General features: G+C 46.6%; 1 protein-coding gene across 1 annotated transcript in view; it reads right to left on the reverse strand.

Moving 5' to 3' along the window:
* The window catches only part of cntnap5 (contactin associated protein family member 5), a 294,459-nt gene that overhangs the window by 204,682 nt on the left and 62,952 nt on the right, over positions 1-26,825 (reverse strand). Inside the window, exons 2-3 of the mRNA XM_031893445.1 lie at positions 24,431-24,535; positions 19,354-19,547 (exon numbers count right to left, since the gene is read on the reverse strand). Coding sequence (XP_031749305.1) covers positions 19,354-19,547; positions 24,431-24,535 — 299 coding nt within the window. The remainder of the gene's footprint in view (positions 1-19,353; positions 19,548-24,430; positions 24,536-26,825) is intronic.

Raw genomic sequence — 26,825 nt, forward strand, 5'->3', positions numbered from 1 at the left:
AATAAGCACTCACCCCAAATCCCCCCCTAACTGGCCTTCAGGCTGGGCCCCCTTAGCCCATAACAAGGTTACAGATATATAGAAACATTGGGGTAACAGTCACCCGCTATAGTTCCAGGGGTTACCCAGGGCACAAATAAGCACTCACCCCAAATCCCCCCTAACTGGCCTTCAGGCTGGGCCCCCTTAGCCCTTAACAAGGTTACAGATATATAGAAACATTGGGGTAACAGTCACCCCGCTATAGTTCCAGGGGTACCCAGGGCACAAATAAGCACTCACCCCAAATCCCCCCCTAACTGGCCTTCAAGGCTGGGCCCCCCTTAGCCCATAACAAGGTTACAGATATTATAGAAACAATTGGGGGTAACCAGTCACCCCCCCGCTATAGTTCCAGGGGTACACCCAGGGCAACAAATAAGCACTCACCCCCAAATCCCCCCCTAACTGGCCTCAGGCTGGGCCCCCTTAGCCCATAACAAGGTTAACAGATATATCAGAACATTGGGGTAAACAGTCACCCCGCTTAATAGTTCCAGGGGTACCAGGGCACCAAATGAAGCACCCCAAATCCCCCCTGACTGGCCTTCACGGCTGGGCCCCCTTAGCCCATAACAAGGTTACAGATATATAGAAACATTGGGGTAACAGTCACCCCGCTATAGTTCCAGGGGTACCCAGGGCACAAATAAGCACTCACCCCAAATCCCCCCCTAACTGGCCTTCAGGCTGGGCCCCCTTAGCCCATAATAAGGTTATAATAAATAATGATTAAGCTATAAATAATAACACAGCCAAGTTTTCACCCCAACTCTAACCCCCAAGTGACCTTCGGAATGACCATTCAGGTGTATCTAGAAGAAGAAGCTGGAACTCTCCTCAGATGTTACTTACTAATTTTTTTACCTTTAAATTAGGCTGAGACCCCCCTTCTCACTGCTCAAAGCCCCCCTCAATATATTCTCCTGCCCACCCTACGGCCAATGACCGGGGCAGAAGTTAGAAGCCACCATCCCATTCTGTGAGGAACCTCAAGAGCATTTTCTGAAATCTAAAATAATCAGCAGTAAAACCCTCAGACAGACATTTACTGTTCCATTTATCCCACAGGCTCCTTTATTATTTGCCTTTTCTCTCTTCTCCGCGTCGCTCGGAGGAAAATATGCAAAGGAGGAATTTTTCGAATGTAATTTTAATGACGCGAGCGAAGCCTGTCCTTGGTGTTCGGCCTAATTTCTCTTTATGAAAGGCGCCATAAATTCCCTGCGCTGAGGCTCTGGCAGCTCAAAAAAATGAAAATGTTGGTGAAAAGCCCTAAATACGAGAGGTTCTCTTCCCAAGGAGCCATTAGAGAAATTGATGAGGCCTGTTTTTCTTTATCGCAATCTCCGAGGGCTCATTATGTGGGAAGGGCTGCGGCAGAAGCGGTGATATAGAGGGGCCGCGAATAGATCAGGGGCCGACCTTTTACTCTACAGACAAACGGAAAGGTCACCAATTCGCGCTACAACGTTCATTAACAGCCCCCAACCCTCACTTCTCTAATTAAATAATAGTCGCCCAACAGGAGCCAATGGGTGATCATTTTTTTTATATCTATATAATATACAGATGGGTCATTTCCCTAGGGGACCAAACTGTAAATTATATCCTTATAAATGGGGCTTAGTGATGTCATCAGTTATAATCAGAGCTTAGTGATGTCATTTCTGTCACATGACTCACTGAAACTTGTATATTATAATAAAGTACCCCCTGTTTTAAAGTATAAGGATATTAGAAGTCACCGAGGAGTTCCATGGCCTGTATAAAAGCACAAGGCCGACTACATAATATATATAATAATATAATACCACAATATATATATATACAGTAAGGGGCATATTAATTATAGGGTGAGCGCAAATTTTTTCGCCAGGCATAGATTCGCAGCGAATTTCCGCATTTGGCCATTGGCGAATTGTTTCGCCCAAAAAAATTCAACATGCAACAAAAACGGTCGCGTTGTGTCATAATAGGCGCGGTCTCATAAAAATGGACGTGGGCGTGTCAAAAAATGGCGCTGTCACATCAAAATGGGTGCGGGCAACAAAAAAGGCGCGGCCGATAAAAAAATTAATGCGACAAACGCGGTTCGCGGATTTTTTGCTGTTACGTGAATTTAGCTGTCATGTGTGTGTGTTTATGTTGTTCATTTTCAGCATTATATATATATTTATATAGCACCAATTGCTAGGGTCCAGATTACCCTAGCAACCAGGGAGTGGTTTGGATGAGAGGCTGGTATATGAATAGGAGAGGGGCTGAATAGAAAGATAAGGAATAAAAAGTAACAATAACAATAAAACTGGAGCCTCACAGAGCAATAGGGTTTGGCTGCCGGGGTCAGTGACCCCCATTTGAAAGCTGCAAAGAGTCAGAAGAAGAAGGGAAATAATTCAAAAACTATAAAATAGAAAAAAAGAAGACCAATTGAAAAGTTGCTTAGAATTGTCTATTCTATAACGTGCCAAATTTAAGTCCTAATACTTTCAATAGAAGGGGGCTCAATCAGAAATGTTCTTTCCTCCTGTCCCTGTGTTCGACTGGGCGCGGGATTGCGGGCGAGGAAAGTAGATTTAATTGCACTGCCGGACACACAATAAATACAGCGCCAGGAATGCCGGCAAAATAAATAACAAAATAACTGTTTTCTTATCTCCCGGCCGGATATATAAATTGCCCGTCATGGTGTGAATGCTTATGGGGGGGAGAGATTTCCAAGAACACATTGCGGCCAGAGAGTGTTAGTCTGAGGGGGGCGCCAGGGGTTGCTGGGAAAGCTTAGAAATTGGAACAGCCAATCAAAAATGTTGGGACTGCTGCCCCCCATGTCTGTATGGGTTTCCTATGGGGGTCGGACTGGGGTGTGCGGGGCCCACCGGGGATGCTACCCCAGGGCCCCCCCAAAGATGCTCCTGTTTGGGCCCCATCCATCAACTGACGCAATTGGGGGAGGGAGGGAAGCAGGGTCGGACTGGGGGGTGAAGGGGCTTCCACTCCAGGGGCCCTGCAGGTTTCCCCGCCGGCCGCGCCCCCTTACCCCCCCCCCGCAGGGGCCCCCTAACCCCCCTCGCAGGGCCCCCAACCCCATGTCCAACCCCAAGCATGTAAATTTAACGCATCAGGGGAGGAGAGGTCGGGCAAGGGGGAGAGCCGCAAGGGTCGGGTCTGGGGTGCCAGGGCCCATCGGGATTTTTCCCGGTGTCCCGGCGGCCCAGTCCGACCCTGGAGGCAAGCTGGGATGGGGTCTGGGCTGGCGGGGCCCATAAAACATGTAATTGCATGGCAAATGTCTACAAGTTAGAAGTCAGCAGCGGATATAGCATGTTTTTATGGTCCTGTAACCCATAGCAACCCATAAGCAGCTCTTTATTACTTCTAGTGTAGAGAGAATAATGAGTGGTCTGATTAGTTGCCCTTGGTTACCGCTTCAAGGCAAACTTTCCGCGTGTTTCCCCCTAGGTATTTACCCCCCATTCCTGTCCCCCAGGAGGTGCATTTCCATCCCTCCCGAGTCTTTGCAGGCAAAATTCCAATTATATCGAGGCTAATAAGCGTCTAATATAGACATAGCCATAATTTATTTAAGCTCAGGGACTCGGCGAATTGGTTTTTAAATAGAGCAGCGCTACGCTTTTCATCTCCGGCTAATTATAATCAATTAGCATTAATTTGATAGGGGAGATCAATTATAAAATAACTCGGTCTCTGCTGAGAATTCTAATAGGGGGGTTTGTCCCTACTATTAGCATTGCGGCCCGTCATTAACCTCTGCGATTATTGGCTGTTCCTTCGCCAGTCGGAGGATATCAAAGGGCAAGTTGACGCTTTGCGCTCTCGTTTTATCGAATTCTATTTCAGACGTTTCATTGAAACGATTCTCTCGGCCCAGTTGGTTAAATTAATGTTGAACAAGGCAAAGAATCACCGGATCACATATAATTAAAATCAAGATAATTCACTCTTTGATGAGGAAAACAGATGGACCAACTGGTTCAGAGTCATGGGGGGAGAGATATTTCTATTTATTTCTACCAGTTGGAGGGGCTCTATTGCCTGATTCAGATAATTCTCATAGGCTTCAGATCAAAAAAGATGGCCTCCTTGGCGTAAGAATATATGGAAATAGTTAACAAGGTTCTGTAGAAGATCTGGGTAACCTTGAAGAAACCCAACGGGAACCCAAGGGCACCAAGACTTTTCATGGCAAAGGTATTTCAGAATAATTTTTTTAGACCACACCCACTTTGGGACACACCCCAATAAACCACTCCCCACCCTCATTAGGGGAACCCAGCCACTTATGACTTAGTGCCCAGATGTAGTCAATAAGAAGACACATTATTTGACAGACTTTTTTTGGCTCAATGAGCTTTGGCTTCACAGGGGGATCTGCCTGGCAGTCTACAGGGACTTTGAAACTTTTTCACAGGGGATGGTCCACAGGATCGATTTACAACAGGGTTGGTCCTGAAACGGGGCCTGTCCCCGTGGGACGGGGACGGATGCTAAGCCTATTTTAGAATGATATGTCTCTATTATGAAGCATTAAAAAATGGACTTGGGCAGTTGGACTTCTCAGTACAAATGGTATTTTTGGGTCTCTGTTATTAAAGTTCAAACCAAACAAAAGGGCCCTACAGAACTCTCTGTACCCAGAGATAGGAAAGACTCTAATCTTGGAGAACAACAATTATGTAATTCAGAAATGTCAAACGTGCAGCCCCTTCTGATGTTCAGCAACAACTTGAGGGCCACCAGGTTGGACGTGCCAATTACGAAACCACATATGCCCTTTATCCTATTATCATTATTCATCTCTTAGCAGAAGCAGAAGGTTCCCCAAATTCTGAGGCTGTCCCCAGTGGGCGGGGACTTGAACACTTGGATCAGGGACGGGGTCATCCTGAAAGCAACTTAGACTGAGATTTGATAACGTTCCATTTGTTCTCCATGATACACCTAAAAGTCTAGATTAAAGGTCAAGTAATGTAAGATTTGTGGTGAATACTTAGATATTCTTAGAAGTGAGGATGAACAGCAGGGATTGCAACGTTTTTCTAAATCTGTAGTCGTTATTAGCTAAGGGGGGGGAGAAATACTGCCCTTATGGGTTTGACGTATCCCAAAGAGTTACAGCATAGCAGGCTAGGCCAGATAGTTAAGACTTTGTCCAATAGATAAACTGCCTAAAATGGGGGGTATTTACCCCTGGGCAGAGGTGAAAAAAATATACATAGCATCCAGAGGAATTAATGTTCTGGGCACTTTAGCCTATGTGTCTGGCCCCTCCCCCACCCCTCATGAATACAGTGCTACTGTATGTGATGTATTCATGGGGGGAAACAACAAGTCTCCGTACTGTTGGAACTAAAAACTAGTGATGTTGCGAAATGTTGCGAAATGTTGTGCCAGGCATGGATTTGCGGCGAAAAAATTTGCCGTGCGTCCAAAAGAATAGCCGCGTGACAAAAGAATAGTAGCGGGCGACAAAAAAATAGTAACGGGCGACAAAAGAATAGCCGCGTGACAAAAGAATAGTAGCGGGCGACAAAAAAATAGTAACGGGCGACAAAAGAATAGCCGCGTGACAAAAGAATAGTAGCGGGCGACAAAAAAATAGTAACGGGCGACAAAAGAATAGCCGCGTGACAAAAGAATAGTAGCGGGCGACAAAAAAATAGTAACGGGCGACAAAAGAATAGCCGTGTGACAAAAGAATAGCTTAGGGTGACAAAAGAATAGCCGCGGGCGACAATTTTTTTGTTGCGTGACATTTTCGCCATTTCGCGAATTTTCCGCCGTTTCGCAAATCTTTTGAAAGATTCGCAAATTTTTTGGCAAACTGAAACGGGACAGATTCGCTCATCACTAGAGATGTAGCGAACCTCACAAAAAAAGTTCGCGAACCCGTTTGCGAACTTCTGTCAAAAAGTGCGAACTTTTGCGAACTTTGCGAACCCCATAGACTTCAATGGGAAGGCGAACTTTAAAACCTAGAAAAGCCATTTCTGGCCAGAAAACTGATTATAAAGTTGTTTAAAGGGTGCCACGACCTGGACAGGGGCATGCAGGAGGGGCATCAAGGGCAAAAATTTCTCTGAAAAATACTTTGTTGACACAGCGTTGCGTTTTGTGCTGTAAAGGGCAGAAATCACACTACATTTTTAAACTTGTGTAATAAACTGCTTTTACAAGGACTATTGGGTTATAGCAGATGATCAGCAGGACAGCTGTCCCCAGCAGCTACATACAGAGCAGTAGAAAGTAGATTACTAGTCAGCAAAGCTACCTAAACTGTCCCTCAAATCCCCTGCACAGCTCTCTCCCTATGCTAACTCATCAAGCACACACAGGCAGAATGTAAAATGGCTGCTGGGCTTCGGTTTATATATGGAAGGGAGTGGTCCGGGGGTGGTCCAGGAGGGAGAGCTGCCTGATTGGCTGCCATGTATCTGCTGGCTCTGGGGTGAGAGGTCAAAATTTGGCTCCAGCTAAGGCGAACCCAAACTTGCGAACATCGCTAAAAGTTTGCGAACTTGCGAACCTGCGAACACCTGATTTTCGTGCGAATTAGTTCTCCGGCGAACAGTTCGCTACATCTCTACTCATCACTAATAACCTGATTTCCAACTTCAGCTTCATTTCTATGTAACGAACTGAGACTTTTTCCCTTTATTCCTTTGTTACCAAACGTGTTTATTGGATAACGCTCTTCTGCAAATAAAGGGCAAGTAAAAGGGCTCCATTCGTTGCTTCATTCATTTACAGTTTATCTTTGCTCCGTTCTTAATACCCTGTGTTTCTGTCAGTTTCTCAGTCCCTTCCCCCCCCCGGCACAGAAATACCCATAAATCCCAATTACTGTAACTCCGACGCGGCACTCGCGGCAAATAGACTTTGAGCGGGGAATTACCCCGGCGTTATCGAATTAAACCGCATTATATGTTCATTATCCCCTGTTTTTATGTTTCAGAACATGTTTGGCCGCTCGCTGGAAGCAGATTCCCCCTCTTTTATTGGATTTTAAAAAACGATTGGGGGCTCGGGGCGCCGGGGCCGGAGTTCAGAAGAGCAAAATAATTATGTTTTTCTTCTTGGAAGGAAACGATTCCCTTTGGATCCAAATGGCTCTTTGTTATCCACTTGTAGGAGAAAATCGTCTTTCCGATTGCGCCCGTTATTGTGTATCTGTCATTTTATCGTACACGTCGGGGAAACAAATGGGATTTTATCTTTATATAGCGCTATATAAATTGTTTTTGTATTAAAAATCTGAGCTGTCAATCTTATATTGCCTGCCCCGCCTCTATGCCTATAACAGGTATGGATGATTTAATTAAAAAAAGAATTTGGGTTTCATGTTTAATTTGTAAAGGACTTTTATTATAGTAGTTTTCACACTGGAAGATTAAAAAAAAAAAAAAAAAAAGGTACAGAGAAAAGCAACCAAATTAATAAAGGGAACAGGGCATCTTTGTTATTCAGAGAGGCCAAGAGGGGGTTCCTAAGCTTGTAGAAGAGTTGCTGATGGGAGAATAAGCACAAGGAATATGTTCCAGTGTTAATATTAATAATATTACAGGTATGGATGATTTCATTAAAAAAAGAATGTGGGTAGCAACCAGATAGCTGCTGAGACTGGAAATTGCAGAGCTGCTGAACAAAAAAGTGAAATAATTTAAAAAGTACAAATAATAAAAAATGAAGACCAATTGCAAACTGTCTCAGAATATCACTCTCTACATCATACTAACATCATATCACTTACATGGTTACTCCCTGTCTCCCTCTCTCTCTTCCTCAGTCCCATCACTCTCTCATCTTTCTCTTCCATTTCAGACTCCATCTTCCTCTCTCTCTCGCCCAGTCTGTCTCACGCCCCCCCCTCTCTCTCTCTCTCTTTCTCTCTTTCTCTCTCTCTCGCCCAGTCTGTCTCTCTCTCTCTTTCTCTCTCGCCCAGTCTGTCTCTCCCCCCCCTCTCTCTCTCTCGCCCAGTCTGTCTCTCTCTCTCTCTCTCTCTCTCTCTCTCTTTCTCTCTCGCCCAGTCTGTCTCTCCCCCCCTCTCTCTCTCACCCAGTCTGTCTCTCCCCCCCTCTTTCTCTCTTGCCCAGTCTGTCTCTCTCACCTCTCTCTCTCACCCAGTCTGTCTCTCCCTCCTCTCTCTCTCTTGCCCAGTCTGTCTCTCCCACCTCTCTCTCTCTCTCTCTCTCACCCAGTCTGTCTCTCCCCCCCCCTCTCTCTCGCCCAGTCTGTCTCTCCCCCCCTCGCTCTCTCTACCAGTCTGTCTCTCCCCCCCCCCTCTCGCCCAGTCTGTCTCTCCCCCCCCTCTCTCTCGCCCAGTCTGTCTCTCCCCCCCTCGCTCTCTCACCCAGTCTGTCTCTCCCCCCCTCGCTCTCTCACCCAGTCTGTCTCTCCCCCCCTCGCTCTCTCTCCCAGTCTGTCTCTCCCCCCCTCGCTCTCTCTCCCAGTCTGTCTCTTCCCCCCCTCTCTCTCTATTTCTCTCGCCCAGTCTGTCTCTTCCCCCCCCCTCTCTCTCTTTCTCTCGCCCAGTCTGTCTCTCTCTCTCCCCCCTCTCTCTCTCATTTCCATTATTCTTAGCCAATCAGGTTCACTTCCAATGACAATTCTGGGCTATTTTGCTTCACATCCAACAGAACCCATTGGGTCGGTGCCTGTGAGGCTAAATGATGAGCCGGATATTAGAGGCTCGGAGAGACCTGACGGTTCTGAGGCAGCGAAAGAAAACAAATTTAGGAGCTAAATGGAAAAAAAAAGTTTCCTAAATTGCAAATAGATCCGTTCATCCAGAGAAAAACTAACAAGTCTCATTTCCCTACTGAATCATAAAGCAGAGGGTCAAGGAACGAAGCCAAACGTGGGGGGAACTGGGGGCGCCTGCTCTAACCAGAAATACATGGAATTTACTAAAAAAGGCACAAGAAGTGTCTCTGGGTGATGTAATAAAAGACACTTTGCCCAGGAGCAGTAACCCATAGCAACCAATCAGTACAGTACAGTAGGTAGGGGGGTTCCTTCAGCCACAAGGGCATTAGTGAGGTTGGGCAGTGATGTTGGGGATCAGGCTCACAGTCGGGGTTCCATCCCACAGGGGGTCAGTTGGGTTGCCCCTCCCATTGCCCCTGCCCTTCTGGGAAGGTTCCCACTAGATGGTGGAACAGTGTTGCTGGGAGTTGCTCCCATTCAGCCACAAGGGCATTAGTGAGGTTGGGCAGTGATGTTGGGGATCAGGCTCACAGTCAGGGTTCCATCCCACAGGGGTTCAGTTGGGTTGCCCCTCCCCTTGCTGCTATAACTGCCCCTACCCTTCTGGGAAGGTTCCCACTAGATGGTGGAACAGTGTTGCTGGGAGTTGCTCCCATTCAGCCACAAGAGCATTAGTGAGGTTGGGCAGTGATGTTGGGGGTCAGGCTCACAGTCGGGGTTCCATCCCACAGGGGTTCAGTTGGGTTGCCCCTCCCCTTGCTGCTATAACTGCCCCTGCCCTTCTGGGAAGGTTCCCACTAGATGGTGGAACAGTGTTGCTGGGAGTTGCTCCCATTCAGCCACAAGGGCATTAGTGAGGTTGGGCAGTGATGTTGAGGATCAGGCTCACAGTCGGGGTTCCATCCCACAGGGGTTCAGTTGGGTTGGGGTCAGGGCTCTGTGCGGTCAGGTTCTTCCCATCTCAGCAAACCCATTCCGTAGGACCTACAGAATAGGTGCATGGGGGGTGTTGAACCTGGAAAGGGCCCCCCACAAGCTGTTCCACTATGCAGGAAGAACATACCCTGTAGCCTTATGGTTTCCCGGGAACCAGGGGCCCAAACCATGGAAACAGCCCCAGCCCATTGTTCCTTCACAAAATGTTACTAATTATATGGTGCATTGGGGCAGATAGTGTTCTGGTTTTGGCCGGGACGCCCTTACCCCTTAATAACATCACAGATATAGGAAACAATATTTACCACTTGTTTAGCCCCAGTTCCAAGATTATCAAGAGCATCAAATACGTTTTCACCACAAATTCCATGCAAGTTGGACCTTCAACCGGTGATTTTTGGTTTATCTAGAAGAGCCAATGGCCATTCTCCTCAATTCCCAACATAACCGGCCTCCGGGATGAGCCCTCCCTGCCTCTGCTCTAAACCCCCACAGTTAGGGGACCCCTCCCAAGGGATTATTGTAGATACAGAACGTTTGGTAGAACACCTGGGGGCACATTTACTAAAACTCTACGGGGCCCATTCATTAAACCACAATGTTTTTGTGGTTAAAATCACGATATGCAAAAAGTTTGGAGTAACCATAGAACTTCTATAGGGCTCAATGACACTCTGCAGATCCAACCCGGCCAATAGATAGTCACGATCCTGAAGCTTCAATGAATTCCGAAATGGTCGTAGTCTTTGCGAAAAATACGACTTTTTTGTGGAAGTTAACGATAAACACAAAAAAGTAAAATTGTGACGAAATTATCGTGGACATTAAGAAAACCCATTGGCCGAGGGCAGACGGGAAATGAAAAAGATTCAGGGATCTGGGCAAAAAGAAGTAAAACAAAAACGACCAACTGTTTGTGGCACAGAGCAAATGAAACGGGGAATATGACAGTTGCGAATTAAAGCCCAGTGCCCGCGGAATTGCCCAAGATACGCGGCGGCTAATCGTCCCACAAACGCACAATGAGGCTTTAATGCACCCTGGGGCTCATCATGAATCACCCGCGCCGGATGCAGTTTCCTCGGAACCATTTGCCGCTAATGTGAATTCAGCGAGAGAAAGAAATAGCAACAGAGAGAAACTCTAGCGCTACAGAATGTTCCAAGATGGCGGGTTTGCGCCCAATTATCTTAGCAAACTGTGGGGGTGACGGTTTTTTATTGGTCCAATCGCTCACAGTTTTGCATTCATTTTAACTCCTCGCACTTGTGCCCATAACTGAGCCCTTTAATACAAACAGAACTCTCTATTGGTGCATCTGGCGCACAAACAGCTCCTTATTCATTTCCCTGGGGGAAGAGGGGGCAGCAATGAGCAATAGTCACCTTATTACTAGGGGTGGAGGAACAATGCATTAGGCCCTGTCCCCAGCATTGTGACAGATACCCCAGCATTGCCACAGATACCCCAGCATTGCCACAGATACCCCAGCATTGTCACAGATACCCCAGCATTGCCACAGATACCCCAGCATTGCCACACATACCCCAGCATTGCCACAGATACCCCAGCATTGCCACAGATACCCCAACATTGCCACAGATACCCCAGCATTGACACAGATACCCCCAGCATTGACACAGATACCCCAACATTGCCACAGATACCCCAGCATTGCCACAGATACCCCAACATTGCCACAGATACCCCAGCATTGACACAGATACCCCCAGCATTGACACAGATACCCCAACATTGCCACAGATACCCCAGCATTGCCACAGATACCCCAGCATTGCCACAGATACCCCGGCATTGCCACAGATACCCCGGCATTGCCACAGATACCCCGGCATTGCCACAGATACCCCGGCATTGCCACACATACCCCAGCATTGCCACAGATACCCCAGCATTGCCACAGATACCCCAGCATTGCCACAGATACCCCAGCATTGCCACAGATACCCCAACATTGCCAGATACCCCAGCATTGCCACCAATACCCCCAAGCATTGCCACAGATACCCCAGCACTGCCACAGATACCCCAGCATTGCCACAGATACCCCGGCATTGCCACAGATACCCTGGCATTGCCACAGATACCCCAGCATTGCCACACATACCCCAGCATTGCCACAGATACCCCAGCATTGCCACAGATACCCCAGCAGTGCCAGATACCCCAGCATTGCCACCAATACCCCCAAGCATTGCCACAGATACCCCAGCACTGCCACAGATACCCCAGCATTGCCACAGATACCCCAGCATTGCCACAGATACCCCAGCATTGCCACAGATACCCCAGCATTGCCACAGATACCCCAGCATTACCACAGATACCCCAGCATTGCCACAGCTACCCCAGCATTGCCACAGATACCCCAGCACTGCCACACAGATACCCCAGCATTGCCACAGATACCCCAGCATTGCCACAGCTACCCAGCATTACCACAGATACCCCAGCATTGCCACAGCTACCCCAGCATTGCCACAGATACCCCAGCACTGCCACACAGATACCCCAGCATTGCCACAGATACCCCAGCATTGCCACAGCTACCCCAGCATTGCCACAGATACCCCAGCATTGCCACAGATACCCCAGCAATGATCCCAGCGAGGCATCTGGCACAGACATATAAGTGACTCCGGATGAATGTGAATGTCACAGCCGGCAGAGAGACATACAGAGAGACATACAGAGAGACATACAGAGAGACATACAGAGAGACATACAGAGAGACATACAGAGAGACATACAGAGAGACATACAGAGAGACATACAGAGAGACATACAGAGAGCCAATCGTGGGGCTTTATGGGCAGAAGTAATTGGGAGGGTTTCTGGGCCTTGTGCAACTATTTACAGATTATGATGGAGGGAAAACGTGGCTAATCTTTATAAACTGTTTGCCGAGGGCGCCGAGACGCAGCGTTTTGTTTAGCAAATAGCTCTCCATCCCCGCGCGTCGCCGCCAGATAAAGGACATTTCTCCGTCTATTTAAAAATAGTTTATTTGCTCTGCACTTGCCAAGTTCCAAAACCGCGTGTGTAATTGGTATTTGCTGACAGCTGGAAAATAAATATGAAAACAGCCTGCGTGAAAGATGACCCCGGCGCGAGCCGGCGGCTACTGGGGCCTCGGGTTGTTCCAGCAGATAAACCCACCGACGGGGGATCTGTTCTGTATCACAACTCCCAGCACCCTGCACTGTGGGACTGACTGTGTACTCTGAACAAGGACTGGGGGAGGGGGTTGTTTATGCAGCTAACCTATTGTTTCTCCTACTCCCATGTAACTGGAGGAGTCCCAAGCCGGACTTGGATTTCTTACTATTGAGTGCTATTCTGATACCTACTGGGAGCTGCTATCTTGTTCCCTTCCCATTGTTCTGCTGATCGGCTGCTGGGGGTGAGGGGGGGGGGATATCACTCCAACTTGCAGCGCAGCAGTAAAGTGTGCCTGAAGTTTCTCAGAGCACAGGTCACATGGCTGAGGGCACCTGGGAAACTAAAAATATGTTTAGTCCCATGTCAGATTTCAAAAATAAATATTAATAAAATGTGTTTGCTCTTTTATAAAACAGATTTCTACAGGAGCCGCACTATTAACTCATGCATTTTTTTTTAAAAAAACATGTTTTCCTGTGACTGTGTATCTTTAAACTAATTCAGCTAATTAGAGGATAGAAGGGTAGAAGCAAAAGGGATTGTGTCTGAGCAGTTATATGGGGTATTTGGGGGGCACTGACAGTTTGATTTATATATACAGGTATGGGACCTGTTATCCAAAATGCTTGGAACCTGGGGTTTTCCGGATATGGGGTCTTTCCGTAAGCTGGATCTCCATACCTTAAGTCTACTAAAAGATTATTTAACCATTAAATAAACCCAATAGGGCTGTTCTGCCCCAATAAGGGGTAATTATATCTTAGTTGGGATCAAGTACAGGTACTGTTTTATTATTACAGAGAAAAGGGAATCATTTAACCATGAAATAAACCCAATAGGGCTGTTCTGCCCCAATAAGGGGTAATTATATCTTAGTTGGGATCAAGTACAGGTACTGTTTTATTATTACAGAGAAAAGGGAATCATTTAACCATGAAATAAACCCAATAGGGCTGTTCTGCCCCAATAAGGGGTAATTATATCTTAGTTGGGATCAAGTACAGGTACTGTTTTATTATTACAGAGAAAAGGGAATCATTTAACCATGAAATAAACCCAATAGGGCTGTTCTGCCCCAATAAGGGGTAATTATATCTTAGTTGGGATCAAGTACAGGTACTGTTTTATTATTACAGAGAAAAGGGAATCATTTTTAAAAAGTAGAATTATTTGCTCATAATGCCATGGAAATGCCTATAGTGACCCTGAGAGTTCTGGGAGCTGCGCTTCTGCATTATTTATATGATATTAAATCACTATTTGCTCCTGATTACTTGTCACTGTTTGATAATATTTACATTTTTATCTTTTGAGCAAAATGTCACAAAGCGCCCGGCGCCATTGGAAACGGACGGAGCCAATCGACTTCTGCTATTTCGCTCATTGCAGCTTCGTTCTGCTAATTATCTGGGACGTATCAGGCAGATGGTTGGGGATTAAAGGTGCAATAGTATAAATACTGCATTTTCATGAGCTGCTGTAGCAGCCTGTACTCATGGCTCTGTGTCAATATGTTTATTTTCCCCTCGAGTATATTGTGTCTTGTTTGTGGTGCGTGCAGCTGCTATGATTTAAAGGGAAACTGCTGTCTGTCAACCATTCATGCTGTCTCATAGCTTACTGTATATACATAGGGGTGTGCCCAGAACATTCCTTCTCTGTGTATTTGTATTTATACATATGGGTAGGGGGTGCCATAGTGTTTCCCTTAGACAGTACAGTATGGGTGTACAGCTTATTGTGTGCCCAGAGCATTCCCTCTCTGTATATTTGTATTTATACATATGGGTAGGGGGTGCCATAGTGTTTCCCTTAGACAGTACAGTATGGGGGTACAGCTTATTGTGTGCCCAGAACATTCCCTCTCTGTATATTTGTATTTATACATATGGGTAGGGGGTGCCATAGTGTTTCCCTTAGACAGTACAGTATGGGGGTACAGCTTATTGTGTGCCCAGAACATTCCTTCTCTGTATATTTGTATTTATACATATGGGTAGGAGGTGCCATAGTGTTTCCCTTAGACAGTACAGTATGGGGGTACAGCTTATTGTGTGCCCAGAACATTCCTTCTCTGTATATTTGTATTTATACATATGGGTAGGAGGTGCCATAGTGTTTCCCTTAGACAGTACAGTATGGGGGTACAGCTTATTGTGTGCCCAGAACATTCCTTCTCTGTATATTTGTATTTATACATATGGGTAGGGGGTGCCATAGTGTTTCCCTTAGACAGTACAGTATGGGGGTACAGCTTATTGTGTGCCCAGAACATTCCCTCTCTGTATATTTGTATTTATACATATGGGTAGGAGGTGCCATTGTGTTTCCCTTAGACAGTACAGTATGGGGGTACAGCTTATTGTGTGCCCAGAACATTCCTTCTCTGTATATTTGTATTTATACATATGGGTAGGAGGTGCCATAGTGTTTCCCTTAGACAGTACAGTATGGGGGTACAGCTTATTGTGTGCCCAGAACATTCCCTCTCTGTATATTTGTATTTATACATATGGGTAGGAGGTGCCATAGTGTTTCCCTTAGACAGTACATAGTTACATGGGAAGGCTGTATTACACTTACAGTTAATCTGATTGCTGAAATGGGAATATCTGAGTATCCTTCAAGGTCAGTTGGGTATATTTATATTATATTCATTGTGGACTGAACATAAGGATTTTCCTGTACAATCAGCTCACAGATAAGCAGGAAACAGAGGGGGAACGGTTTGTTCTCGTACAAAAGCTCTTACTGATATTGAGCGTTTAGGTTCTAAAGGTTCCGTGCACTCAGTTCCTTGATCCCTGACTAAATGTTCTTGTTTAACTAAGCTCAATTAATCACCCTTTAGGGCAGTGCATCTCAGTTTGATAGAAGACTCTGCTATAATACTCAGTCCTGATCCTTCTGATAGAGTTATTATTTCATAAGCAAATTCTCTACATTGAATGGTATTGTGCTCAGACAAGGCAGAAGCAGAATCCTCAGTATTTTAGACTTTTAAACTACAAAAAAAAATACAAAAAAGCTTTTGGAACCTCCAAGGGGGCAACCACCAACCCTATAATCTTACTGACTGCCTTTTTAAAACAATAGCTTTGCAAAATTACATATAAAATAGGGTTGCACCGAATTCAGGATTTGGCTCGGTATTCAGCCAGAGTCCTCTATCAAAAGAAACACAGGATTTCTTTTCTTATTTTGTGTCACATGTTCTTCTGTGTCAGACTTCCTCTCTCAGAAAAATCCTTAAGGGCACGGGCACGAGTCTGCTCAGTTTGCTTCTCTCTTCTTCTCCCCCTCCCATCAGTATTTGCTCCCCCTCCCATCAGAATTCACTCCACCTCCCAACTGTGCTGTGTAATCTGAGCCACCAGCAGCCAGAGCTGCAGCAAGAAGCTACTGAGACCAAGCTAAAATGGCAGCTGCTATATTAAACAAACAGAGGGAGCTGCTAGGGCTGTTACTCAGGCAGGTAAAGCTTTCTGCAGAATAAATATAGGGTTCTAGGTGGCACTAATCTGGCTAATCTATTGGCGGTAAAATGCCTTTCCTTCTCCTTTAATGGGATCTGGCAAACAGAAGGTGAGAACTCTTAACAGGAATAGTTGCTAAGAATCAACCCTGATAGTTGGCACCAAATGGTGATGTGGCTCTAAGAATTACTATAGTGGGTCCTGGGTCTGACAGCTTTTAGTCTCGGGTCCTGGGTCTGACAACTCTGGGTCTGGGGTCCTGGGTCTGACAGTTCTGGGTCTGGGGTCCTGGGTCTGACAGCTCTGGGTCTGAGGTCCTGGGTCTGACAACTCTGAGTCTGGGGTCCTGGGTCTGACAACTCTGGGTCTGGGGTCCTGGGTCTGACAGTTCTGGGTCTGGGGACCTGGGTCTGACAGCTCTGAGTCTGGGGTCCTGGGTCTGACAACTCTGGGTCTGGGGTCCTGGGTCTGACAGCTCTGGGAATGGGGTTCTGGGTCTGACAGCTCTGGGTCTGGGGTCCTGGGTCTGACAGCTCTGGGTCTGGGATCTGGGTCTGAGTATGGGGTCTGACAGCTCTGGGAATGGGGTCCTGGGTCTGACAGCTCTGGGAATGGGGTCCTGGGTCTGACAGCTCTGGGAATGGGGTCCTGGGTCTGACAGCTCTGGGAATGGGGACCTGGGTCTGACAGCTCTGGGAATGGGGTCCTGGGTCTGACAGCTCTGGGAATGGGGTCCTGGGTCTGACAGCTCTGGGAATTGGGTCCTGGGTCTGACAGCTCTGGGAATGGGGTCCTGGGTCTGACAACTCTGGGTCTGGGGTCCTGGGTCTGAGTCTGGGGTCTGACAGCTCTGGGAATGGGGTCCTGGGTCTGACAGCTCTGGGAATGGGTCCTGGGTCTGACAGCTCTGGGAATGGGGACCTGGGTCTGACAGCTCTGGGAATGGGGTCCTGGGTCTGACAGCTCTGGGAATGGGGTCCTGGGTCTGACAGCTCTGGGAATGGGGTCCTGGGTCTGACAGCTCTGGGAATGGGGTCCTGGGTCTGACAACTCTGGGTCTGGGGTCCTGGGTCTGAGTCTGGGGTCTGACAGCTCTGGGAATGGGGTCCTGGGTCTGACAGCTCTGGGAATGGGATCTGGGTCTGGGGTCTGACAGCTCTGGGAATGGGGTCCTGGGTCTGACAGCTCTGGGAATGGGGTCCTGGGTCTGACAGCTCTGGGTCTGGGGTCCTGGGTCTGACAGCTCTGGGAATGGGGTCCTGGGTCTGACAGCTCTGGGAATGGGGTCCTGGGTCTGACAGCTCTGGGAATGGGGTCCTGGGTCTGACAGCTCTGGGAATGGGGTCCTGGGTCTGACAGCTCTGGGTCTGGGGTCCAGGGTCTGACAGCTCTGGCAATGGGGTCTTGGGTCTGAGTCTGGGGTCCTGGGTCTGACAGCTCTATAGTAGTTCCCAGAGCTTCCTCCTGTCTTTACTGCCTCTGGTTGGATCTTCCAGTAACATTAAAGGAACAGTAACACCAAAAAATAAAAGAGCTTTAAAGTAATAAAAATATAATGCACTTTTGCCCTGCACTGGTAAAATTGGTGTGTTTGCTACAGTAACACTACTATAATTTATATAATAAGCTGCTGTGTAGTCACGGGGGCAGCCATTCAAGCTGGAAAAAAGGAGAAAAGGCACAGGTTACATAGCAGATAACAGATAAGTTCTGTAGAATACAATAGTGTTTTATCTGTTATCTGCTATGTGCCTGTGCCTTTTCTACTTTGAATGGCTGCCCCCATGGCTACATAGCAGCTTATTTATATAAATTATAGTAGACTTTCTGAAGTAAACACACAACTTTTACCAGTGCAGGGCAGCAGCACATTATATTTTACTTACTTTTATACACTTTCATTTATTGGTGTTACTGTTCCTTTAACCCTGGGAGTAGAACCTGGCCCCAAGGAGACAGCCAAGTAGCACAAAGCTAAACATGGAGTCGAAGTTGATGTTGGAGCAGAGGAAGAATATCGGCAACTAGTAATCTGACTGTGACACCGAGTAGCTGAATCCCATTGATAAAGAGCACTCAGTTCTATAAAGCAGCAATAAAGAGGCAAGTAACGCTAATGCCCGTTGCTATGGCTCTCAGATACAACTACACCATTAAATATTCATCACCTGGGGCGCTCTGTCTTTAAACTCTCCTGCTGCATTATTAATGGAACATTTCAGTTATATATTAAAAGTATCACATCTGAGTAGGAATCCAATATTCTCTCAGATTTCCCTTCAGCATAAATGCACCTTTTGGCTCATAGCGATGCGCTTTATAACCATTTATCCGGAAGGAGGGCACGCACCCCAACTTTCCTGCGAAACGCGCTGTTTCTATCCAGTTCAAGGGAAGAATTATTTTCAGCAAAAGTCCTGTTTTCATCTCATAATATAATAATCTCATCATCTTATCCTATAATTGCCCCTGATAAAATCCAAAAACATAGCCCTCAACACTTCTTTCCAAAAAAATCCCACCGGCCCCGTCTCAGAGGGACAAGTAGAATCTATAATAAGAATGCTTGAGAAGAATCTTAGAGATCCCTTGACTTATCCTATATCATCTCATCCTATAATTGGCCCTGATAAAATCCAAAACATAGCCAACACCAACAGTCTGTGACTCTCAACACTTCTTTCCAAAAAAATCCCACCGGCCCCGTCTCAGAGGGACAAGCAGAATCTAGAATAAGAATGCTTGAGAAGAATCTTAGAGATCCCTTGACTTATCCTATATCATCTCATCCTATAATTGCCCCTGATAAAATCCAAAAACATAGCCAACACCAACAGTCTGTGACTCTCAACACTTCTTTCCAAAAAAATCCCACTGTCCCCGTCTCAGAGGGACAAGCAGAATCTATAATAAGAATGATTGAGAAGAATCTTAGAGATCCCTTGACTCCCACTCTGTTGATAGGTTCAAAAGAAGACTCAGCTCTTACCCATATGTTGTTGTCTTGGTGGTACGGCCTCCAGTTGCGCCCGGTGTCACTGAACATAAGGCTGTAACTCATCACCCAATCAGAGCTCCCATATCGTCCTTGTGTAGCGACCCCAGTGATATCGAATCTCTCTCCCAGATCAATCTGAAGCCATTGCCTCGTGTTGGATTCCAGCGGCGTCCAACCACCAGCTCCTGGGAGGAGTCAAGACAATAAAAGGTTATAGTCGGAAATCCCAAAGAGGTTGTAGACATAATGGACCTCTTACATTTACACCCCATAGTAAATACATTACTCTTATTTTGAGCAAAGTTGATTTTTATACTCAATGGGGCATGGCACGTAGAGTTGTTGCCTGGTTTCCCAAAGAACCATAAGCCAAACATCAGTAGAACTTTTTGAAGCCCCAATTTATGATGTAACATGGGACCCAAAAATCGTGGCTTCTAAGATTAAGGGGCCAAAAAACCCATGGGTAGTTCTACATATGTGTAATGAGTGTTCCGTTGCCACATGGTGCCTATGGGTGCTGCCATCTTGGATGACACACCTCCAGGCACGCGTCATTCTATAGTTCAAGATGGCAGCACCCATGGTAACTGCGTGGTTTCCTGGTGATGGAGCACCAACGGATGACATCATCATATCATGCTTTGGAGCCAAATTCAAAATAAAAGAACGCTCAGTACCCGGGTTCAATGCCCGATTATGGGTCTTTTTTCATTAAGCTCCTGGGTGTGCCTAAATTGTTATTTCTGGACTCTCTGCTCTGCCTTTAGACTACACTCCCTCGAACTTTTGCTTGAATTTGACCTGAGAGTGGATTAACCCCTTGGATACCGCTTATTGGACCTTCTGAACCCAGCTTCCTCCTTGTTCCTGACCTCAACCCCAGTAAAGGCCATTGGGACACCATGCTTGGTTCCCTTCAGATATCACAGGGATCCATATCCCTACCTGCCCAATCCCCAACCCAAATGGATGACATCATCATATCATGCTTTGGAGCCAAATTTAAAATAAAAGAACGCTCAGTACCCGGGTTCAATACCCAATTATAGGTCGTTTTTCATTAAGCTCCTGGGTGTGCCTAAATTGTTATTTCTGCTGGTTTGGACTCTCTGCTCTGCCTTTAGACTACACTCCCTCAAACTTTTGCTTGAATTTGACCTGAGACTTGATTAACCCCTTGAATACTGCTTATTGGACCTTCTGAACTCAGCTTCCTCCTTGTTCCTGACCTCAACCCCAGTAAAGGCCATTGGGATACCATGCTTGGCTCCCTTCAGATATCACAGGGATCCATATCCCTACCTACCCAATCCCCAACCCAAATGGGTGATGCCTTCATATCATGCTTTGGAGCCAAATTCAAAACAAAAGAATGCTCAGTACCCGGGTTCAATACCCAATTATAGATCTTTTTCCAGAAAGCTCCTGAGAGTGCCTAAATTGTTATTTCTGCTGGTTTGGACTCTCTGCTCTGCCTTTAGACTACACTCCCTTGAACCTTTGCCTGAATTTGACCTGAGACTTGATTAACCCCAGGTTCGGACTGGGCCGCCGGGACACTGGGAAAAATCCCGGTGGGCCCCGGCCCTAATGGGCCCCAGCGGCGCAGTCCGACCTTTGCCGGTGCTCCCCCTACTGACTGTTCCTCCCTGACGCGTTCAATTTATACGCGCTCGGGGAGGACGTCAGCTGGGGGCCCTGCGGGGGGGTTAGGGGGGCCCCTGGGGGGGTTAGGGGATGCGGCTGGGGCACCTGCAGTGGGCCCTGCACCCCCCAGTCCGACCCTGATTAACCCCTTGGATACCGCTTATTGGACCTTCTGAACCCAGTTTCCTCCTTGTTCCTGACCTCAACCCCAGTAAAGGCCATTGGGACACCATGGTTGGTTTCCTTCAGATATCACAGGGATCCATATCCGGGGCCAGTAGAAGGGTTTTTGGTCACACTACCTGCCCATTTCCCAACCCAAATGGGTGACATCATCATATCATACTTTGGAGCCAAATTCAAAATAAAAGAACACTCAGTACCCGGGTTCAATACCCAATTATAGGTCTTTTTCCAGAAAGCTCCTGGGTGTGCCTAAATTGTTATTTCTGCTGGTTTTCACTCTCTGCTCTGCCTTTAGACTATACTCCCTTGAACCTTTGCCTGAATTTGACCTGAGACTTAATGTAGATCACAAGTTGTCTAATTCCAGGCAGTGTCATTCTGTGGCTACTACAGCAAATAAAGTGCTGTCTTGTATAAAAAAGGGCATTGACTCAAGGGATGAGAACATATTTTTGCCGCTTTATAGGTCCCTGGTAAGGCCTCACCTTGAGTATGGGGGGCAGTTTTGGGCTCCAGTCCTTAAGAAGGATATTAATGAGCTGGAGAGAGTGCAGAGACGTGCAACTAAACTGGTTAAGGGGATGGAAGATTTAAGCTATGAGGTTAGACTGTCAGGGTTGGGGTTGTTTTCTCTGGAAAAGAGGCGCTTGCGAGGGGACATGATTACTCTGTACAAGTACATTAGAGGGGATTATAGGCAGTTGGGGGATGTTCTTTTTTCCCATAAAAACAATCAGCGCACCAGAGGCCCCCCCTATAGATTAGAGGAACAGAGCTTCCATTTGAAGCAGCGTAGGGGGTTCCTCACGGTGAGGGCAGTGAGGGGGTTGGGGAATACCCTGCCGGGGGATGTTGGGTAGGGGGTTCCTCACGGTGAGGGCAGTGAGGGGGTTGGGGAATGCCCTGCCGGGGGATGTTGGGTAGGGGGTTCCTCACGGTGAGGGCAGTGAGGGGTTGGGGAATGCCCTGCTGGGGGATGTTGGGTAGGGGGTTCCTCACGGTGAGGGCAGTGAGGGGGTTGGGGAATGCCCTGCCGGGGGATGTTGGGTAGGGGGTTCCTCACGGTGAGGGCAGTGAGGGGGTTGGGGAATGCCCTGCCGGGGGATGTTGGGTAGGGGGTTCCTCACGGTGAGGGCAGTGAGGGGGTTGGGGAATGCCCTGCCGGGGGATGTTGGGTAGGGGGTTCCTCACGGTGAGGGCAGTGAGGCTGTGGAATGCCCTTCCTAGTGATGTGGTAATGGCAGACTCTGTTAATGCCTTTAAGAGGGGCCTGGATGAGTTTTTGAACAAGCAGAATATCCAAGGCTATTGTGATACTAATATCTACAGTTAGTATTACTGGTTGTATATATATAGTTTATGTATGTGAGTGTATAGATTGGTTAGTATAGGTTGTGTGCTGGGTTTACTCGGATGGGTTGAACTTGATGGACAATGGTCTTTTTTCAACCCTATGTAACTATGTAACTATGTAACTATGTTAATTAACCCCTTGAATACCGCTTATTGGACCTTCTGAACCCAGTTTCCTCCTTGTTCCTGACCTCAACCCCAGTAAAGGCCATTGGGACACTATGGTTGGTTTCCTTCAGATATCACAGGGATCCATATCCCTACCTGCCCAATCCCCAACCCAAACTCTGTCTCTTTCTCAGTAAACTCTGTTACAATTGTGGTAGTCTGGACCTCCATTGGGACTGGAGTCCTGCATGTCCCCCTATACATACCAACCAGAATGATCTTCCTTCTCTAGGGGGCAAATAATGTGTTTTTAGGGTACAAGTGCATTATTTCATTTACTCTAATGAATACAGAACACTTATTGTTTTCCATTGCTTCTCGCTGCACCTGGGTCTCTGTTCTTCATTATATTAATTCGTCGCATTATGTCGGTTACTGTAAGTGAAACTGCGCGCACTCAGCGGCGCTTCATAAATATAACATGTACGTGCATTTAGCATTTTTAAGTAATAGCACCTCATTCTGACATTTTGCAGATCTGGCAGTTGTGAAAGAAACACCTACGGAGGCAGCTGCTCCGCCGCAATAAACGTGATTCCAGCAGTCGGAATCCTCTCGATATCGTTCCATCGTACTTTACTGCCGAATGGATGTTTTTGCTATGATGTGATCCTTGTTAGCGTGTTAAATAATGTGCCAGATCCAGTGCAGTTTTATACACATTACAGCTGAGAAGGAAAGGTTTTCAAACATTGCGGCGGAACTGTGTGACCCGACTAACGGAGATGACAAAACAATCAGCCTAATGATGTCTAATTGCTTTATATACTGAAATATGGTCATTTCTAACCTATGAAACAATCAGGCACACTTAACTGCTGCGCTGCAAGTTGGAGTGATATCCCCCCCCTCCTCCCCCCCAGCAGCCGATCAGCAGAACAATGGGAAGGGAGCAAGATAGCAGCTCCCAGTAGGTATCAGAATAGCACTCAATAGTAAGAAATCCAAGTCCGGCTTGGGACTCCTCCAGTTACATGGGAGTAGGAGAAACAATAGGTTAGCTGAAAGCAGTTCTAATGTGTAGTGCCGGCTGAAAGCTCAGACTCAGGCACACTTTACTGCTACGCTGCAAGTTGGAGTGATACCCCCCCTCACCCCCAGCAGCCGATCAGCAGAACAATGGGAAGGGAGCAAGATAGCAGCTCCCAGTAGGTATCAGAATAGCACTCAATAGTAAGAAATCCAAGTCCGGCTTGGGACTCCTCCAGTTACATGGGAGTAGGAGAAACAATAGGTTAGCTGAAAGCAGTTCTAATGTGTAGCGCTGGCTGAAAGCTCAGACTCAGGCACACTTTACTGCTGCGCTGCAAGTTGGAGTGATATCCCCCCCCTCACCCCCAGCAGCCGATCAGCAGAACAATGGGAAGGGAGCAAGATAGCAGCTCCCAGTAGGTATCAGAATAGCACTCAATAGTAAGAAATCCAAGTCCGGCTTGGGACTCCTCCAGTTACATGGGAGTAGGAGAAACAATAGTTTTTTTGAAAAAAAATGTAATCATGAAAAAATGTAAATTCTGAAGATTGAAAAATCAGCTCCATAGTGTTCATGTCCCCCGACTTTTCTATATTATACAGATTATAGACTTCAGGAATAAAAGAGATTTGCTGTTCTAGGCTCAGGTAGGATCAGAGCTATAGATGCCTCGGCTGATGAATAATTCACAACGTTTCTATAGGAGTCTGACATGGGCTTCAAAGAGCGAGATCTTACCTTCCCGGCTGTTGAGCTTGGCATCGCCGCGTGAACCGAAAAGTTCTGACGAGCTGTCAAAGGCTGGCGCCGGCAGCGGAGAAGCCAACGGATCATCACAATTATCTGCGAGAAGATTGAAAGGACAAGTAGATTGTTAGCAACGTGCTCAGATTTGCGCTGCCATTGGTTATCTAGATACACGCGCTCAATCCGATTCCACAGCGGCTCTAAGCTCCTTATTAACCCCCAAAGCGCATTATTCTCAGAAATTCTTAATTACTGCAGTTAAGCCCCAATAAGTCTTTCATCTTAACTGGACTGACCTTGGCTTTCTGGGTAAATTGTATCAAGCGGAAATCTTTCTGTACGAATCCGAAACAGCACCCATGGCACGTAGTTTGGTGTAGGGGGGGGGTAAAGTTTTGTATTAATTCTTTGCTGAGCTGCAAATACGGCTGAGATATGGCTAGCGTAACTAATTAATAGATGTAACAGAATATACTTATAGGAGATGATTAGTGATGAGTGAATTTTTTCTCCAGTAATGCTACGAATGCTACTGGCAAATTGTTGGGCGAGGTCGCGGAAAAATAGATGTGGTTGCATCAAAACGGGCGCGGTCCTGGATAACCCCCAGCCAAATATGTGCAGTTAGCATTACTCTAAGCCTGAAACCCTAACCCTAAAACCCTAAAACCCTAAAACCTTAACCCTAAAACCGTAACCCTGAAACCCTAACCCTAAAACCCTAAAACCTTAACCCTAAAACCTTAACCCTGAAACCCTAACCCTAAAACCGTAACCCTAAAACCGTAACCCTAAAACCTTAACCCTAAAACCTTAACCCTAAAACCCTAAAACCCTAAAACCTTAACCCTAAAACCTTAACCCTGAAACCCTAACCCTGAAACCCTAACCCTGAAACCCTAACCCTAAAACCCTAACCCTAAAACCCTAAAACCTTAACCCTAAAACCTTAACCCTGAAACCCTAACCCTAAAACCCTAACCCTAAAACCCTAAAACCCTAAAACCTTAACCCTAAAACCTTAACCCTGAAACCCTAACCCTGAAACCCTAACCCTAAAACCCTAACCCTAAAACCCTAAAACCCTAAAACCTTAACCCTAAAACCTTAACCCTGAAACCCTAACCCTAAAACCGTAACCCTAAAACCGTAATCCTAAAACCTTAACCCTGAAACCCTAAAACCGTAACCCTAAAACCCTAACCCTAAAACCTTAACCCTAAAACCTTAACCCTGAAACCCTAACCCTAAAACCTTAACCCTAAAACCCTAACCGTAACCCTAAAGCCCTAACCCTGAAACCATAGCCCTAAAACCCTAACCCTGAAACCATAGCCCTAAAACCCTAACCCTGAAACCCTAACCCTAAAACCCTGAAACCCTAACCCTAAAACCCTAACCCTAAAACCCTAACCCTAAAACCCTAACCCTGAAACCCTAACCCTAAAACCCTAACCCTAAAACCCTAACCCTGAAACCCTAACCCTAAAACCTTAACCCTAAAACCCTAACCGTAACCCTAAAGCCCTAACCCTGAAACCATAGCCCTAAAACCCTAACCCTAACCCTAAAACCTTAACCCTAAAACCCTAACCCTGAAACCCTAACCCTAAAACCTTAACCCTAAAACCCTAACCCTAAAACCTTAACCCTAAAACCTTAAAACCCTAAAACCTTAAAACCCTAACCCTGAAACCCTAACCCTAAAACCCTAACCCTAAAACCCTAACCCTGAAACCCTAAAACCCTAAAACCTAACCCTAAAACCCTAACCCTGAAACCCTAAAACCTTAACCCTAAAACCCTAACCCTAAAACCCTAACCCTGAAACCATAGCCCTAAAACCCTAACCTTAACCCTAAAACCCTGAAACCCTGAAACCCTAACTGTAACCCTAAAACCTTAACCCTAAAACCCTAACCGTAACCCTAAAACCCTAACCTTAACCCTGAAACCCTAACCCTGAAACCCTAACCCTGAAACCCTAACTCTAAAACCCTAACCCTAAAACCCTAACCATAAAACCTTAACCCTAAAACCTTAACCGTAACCCTAAAACCCTAACCCTAACCCTGAAACCCTAACCCTAAAACCCTAACCGTAACCCTAAAACCCCAACCCTGAAACCCTAACCGTAACCCTAAAACCCTAACCCTAACCCTAAAACCCTAACCCTGAAACTCTAACCCTGAAACCCTAAAACCTTAACCCTAAAACCCTAACCCTGAAACCCTAACCGTAACCCTAAAATCTTAACCCTAAAACCCTAACCCTGAAACCCTGAAACCCTAACCCTAAAACCCTAACCCTGAAACCCTGAAACCCTAACCCTAAAACCCTAACCCTGAAACCCTAACCCTAAAACCCTAACCCTGAAACCCTAACC

Source organism: Xenopus tropicalis, chromosome 9 (assembly GCF_000004195.4).
Source record: "Xenopus tropicalis strain Nigerian chromosome 9, UCB_Xtro_10.0, whole genome shotgun sequence".
Lineage (NCBI taxonomy): Eukaryota > Metazoa > Chordata > Amphibia > Anura > Pipidae > Xenopus > Xenopus tropicalis.